At 35.6% G+C, this 3,175-nt stretch overlaps 1 protein-coding gene across 1 annotated transcript; it reads left to right on the top strand.

Moving 5' to 3' along the window:
• Nucleotides 1-330: 330 nt before the first annotated feature.
• Nucleotides 331-1,310, top strand: LOC103204301 (olfactory receptor 12-like). Its single transcript, XM_007949454.2, has one exon. It carries the CDS (start codon nucleotides 375-377, stop codon nucleotides 1,308-1,310), a length of 936 nt encoding a protein of 311 aa, XP_007947645.1. The 5' UTR covers nucleotides 331-374.
• The last annotated feature ends 1,865 nt before the right edge of the window (nucleotides 1,311-3,175 follow it).

Raw genomic sequence — 3,175 nt, 5'->3', positions numbered from 1 at the left:
TTAATGTTAAAAGATGGTCGAATAGTAGATTTTTTTATTGTGGTCATTCATACAAAATGTCAGGTAATGAGATGATTGATAAGTGAGGAGTAGGTGTATTCTGATTACTTCTTTGCTTTTTTTTTTTTTTTTCCTTTTTTAACCTTCCAGTTGCATTTAAGGAACTCTGGTGGTGCAATGCTTAAGTGCTAGACTACTAACTGAAAGGTTGGGGTTTTGAACCACCCAGCTGCTCCATTGGAGAAAGATCTAGTCTTCTGTTCTGGTAAATTTTACTGGCCTATAAGGCAGTTTTATTCTGACCCATAGGGTTGATGTGAGTGGAAGATCAACTCTCTGGCACATAACAACAGTTGCACTTAAAAACCGCAGCCATGAAGAGTGAGCTCCATCAGAATTACTCGGAGGTGACTGAGTTTATTCTTCTGGGATTCAGAACCAATCCAGAGTCACAGATAATTTTATTCCTAGTGTTTTTGCTAATCTATGTAGTGATTTTGATGGGAAATATGACCATGATCATTGTCATTAAGGTGGACTCTAGACTTCACACCCCTATGTATTTTTTCCTCAGAAATTTGTCTTATTTAGACCTCTGCTACTCCACAGTCATTGCTCCCAAAACTCTAGCCGACTTCTTATCGAATGAAAAGAAAATTTCTTACAATGGTTGTGCAGCCCAATTTTTCTTCTTTGCCGTCTTTGTCACAACAGAATGCTTTCTCCTGGCTGTGATGGCATTTGATCGATTCTCAGCCATTTGTTCTCCTCTCCTTTACCCTGTGCACATGTCCCAGAAAGCCTGTGTTCGGTTGGTTATTGGCTCCTATATCTGTGGAAGCATTAACGCCGTAGTTGAAACAAGTTCTACCTTCAGTTTGCGTTTCTGTGAAGAAAACAGACTGGATCACTTTTTCTGTGATGCCCCAGCCCTGATTGAGATCTCCTGTGCTGATACTTCCATAAATGAGATTGTGATGTTTGTTGTCTCTGCTTTTATTGTCATTGCTACAACAATGGCTATTCTGGTATCTTATGCCTATATCCTCGTCACTGTCCTGAAGATCCCCTCGACTCAGGGCAGGAGTAAGACCTTCTCCACCTGTGGCTCCCATGTAGCAGCGGTTAGTTTATTCTATGGGACTGTATTCTTCATGTATGCTCAGCCTGGGGCCATCTCCTCTCCCCAGCAAAATAAGATTATTTCTGTGTTCTACACACTTATAATACCGATGCTGAACCCTCTAATATATAGTCTGAGAAACAGAGATGTGAAAGATGCTGTGAAAAGAATACTATGTGGGAAATGACCCTCTCACCGATCTTTTAAAACCATCAGTTGGTAGACAAAATTTGTTCTGTAAAAGTTCTAATTTTCTTTGTTCTTATTAAATTATTATGCCAAATAATCTATATGTCTGGCAAAAATATTTTTCTATGGTTTTCAAAGCAATATTGATGACAATATAGGTAAATTTATTTTATTTTATTTTAGCTTAGAATATGTGAAAACATATGTTCTTAATTTACAATGTGGTAATATTTAATTTTAATTTGGTTATGTAGATATTAATTTGATATATAAATAATAATTTGATAAAAGAAATATTAAGTTGATTAAGCTGTTTCTATTCAATAATTAAAATTATATTTTATATGTATATGTTATTATTTTCCTTTTGAAGTTCTACAAAGCATATAAACTGGTCTTTGTTTGGAAATTATAAAATCCCCATTGTGTAGGTGTCAAAAGTGAACAGTTACATGGAGTACTTTTGAGTAAAAGGTCTTTTTTTCCCAAAGATCAAGGTCTGTATTCTGGTTTAGACCAGTTGCTGTTGAGTTGATTTTGACTCCACACCTATAAAATGGGGACTTGCAGTATATTTCTCTAGAATCAATTATTTTACCAGAAAGCATATGACAGTAATGTTCTACTAATATAGTACTCTATTCTCTTCTCAATGTAAAATAATATATTACAATAATAGTAATGAAAGTTTATGTGTGACAGAAAAAATTAAAAGGAACAAAAAATAAAATAAAATCCAAATACACTGCTGTAAAGTCGATTCTGACTTATAGCGACCATACTGTTGTTGTTGGTATGTGCCGTGGAGTCAAACCCGACTCATAGTGACCCCTCCTTGGGTTTCCGAGGCAGTATCACTACGGAAGTAGATTGCCCCATCTTCCTTTCGAGGAGTGGCTGATGGGTTTGAACCACCAGCCTTCTGGTTAGCAGTCAAGTGCCTTAGGCACTATGCTACCAGAGCTCCTTTATAGGGCAGAGTAAAACAGCCACATAGCGTTTTCAAACAGTGCCATATCTTTCTCCCATGGAGTAGCTAGTGAGTTTGAACCACTGACCTCTTGTTTAGCAGCCTAGTGCTTTAACCACTGCACCACCAGGGCTTCTTGATGTGTAAAGAACATGTACTATATACCTTACATTACTTTTGTCACCATTTTTAAAATGAGGAAATTGATGCCCAAGAGTCACCAATAACTTGTTGAAGTCAAGAATCAAAACCAGTCTAGCTCAGAATTTTCACTATACAAATATGTGCTTAGGATATGACATGTGGAATATTGTAAAACTGTAATCTCACAACACACAATCAACCATTGTAAGCATTTCAATCTATTTTCTTATCAAATATATTCATCAAATCTAAATAAATGAAATCTAATATATATATATATGTGTGTGTGTGTGTGTATGTTAATTTTCACAAAATTGAGATCACACTTTAACAATCTTTTTGCATTCTGGTCTTTTCACTTAACTCATTTTGTTTATCTTTTGAAAAATCAAAAGATTTTTCAATGTCATGAAATATTCTATAAATGCAGGAATTGTAATGGTTTGATACTACTATCGAGTATCATACACCATTAAACAGAACTTCTCAATATATCTTTCCCTGCATTGAATGTGGGATATGAAATGGTTCAGTAAATAGCATAGTGCGTGGGAGTGGAAAGGGAAGGAATAAGAGAGGAGAATAAATTGGGAGGGCATTAGCAATTTCACTTCAATGGAATCAGCTAGCCTGTGTACATTTGACTCCCTTCAGCTTGATTTGAAACTGTATCAATCTCATTTTTTTGTTTGTTTGTTTCTCCCAAGATTTGAAGAGCTAAGTATTTTTCACCTCATTTTATTTTTCCA

The sequence above is a fragment of the Orycteropus afer genome, unplaced genomic scaffold (genome assembly GCF_000298275.1).
Source record: "Orycteropus afer afer isolate SDZICR_OR568_19922 unplaced genomic scaffold, OryAfe1.0 scaffold00247, whole genome shotgun sequence".
In the NCBI taxonomy this organism is placed as follows: Eukaryota; Metazoa; Chordata; class Mammalia; order Tubulidentata; family Orycteropodidae; genus Orycteropus; species Orycteropus afer.
Note: the sequence above shows the minus strand (reverse complement) of the source record. Positions and strands in the feature narration are given on the sequence as shown.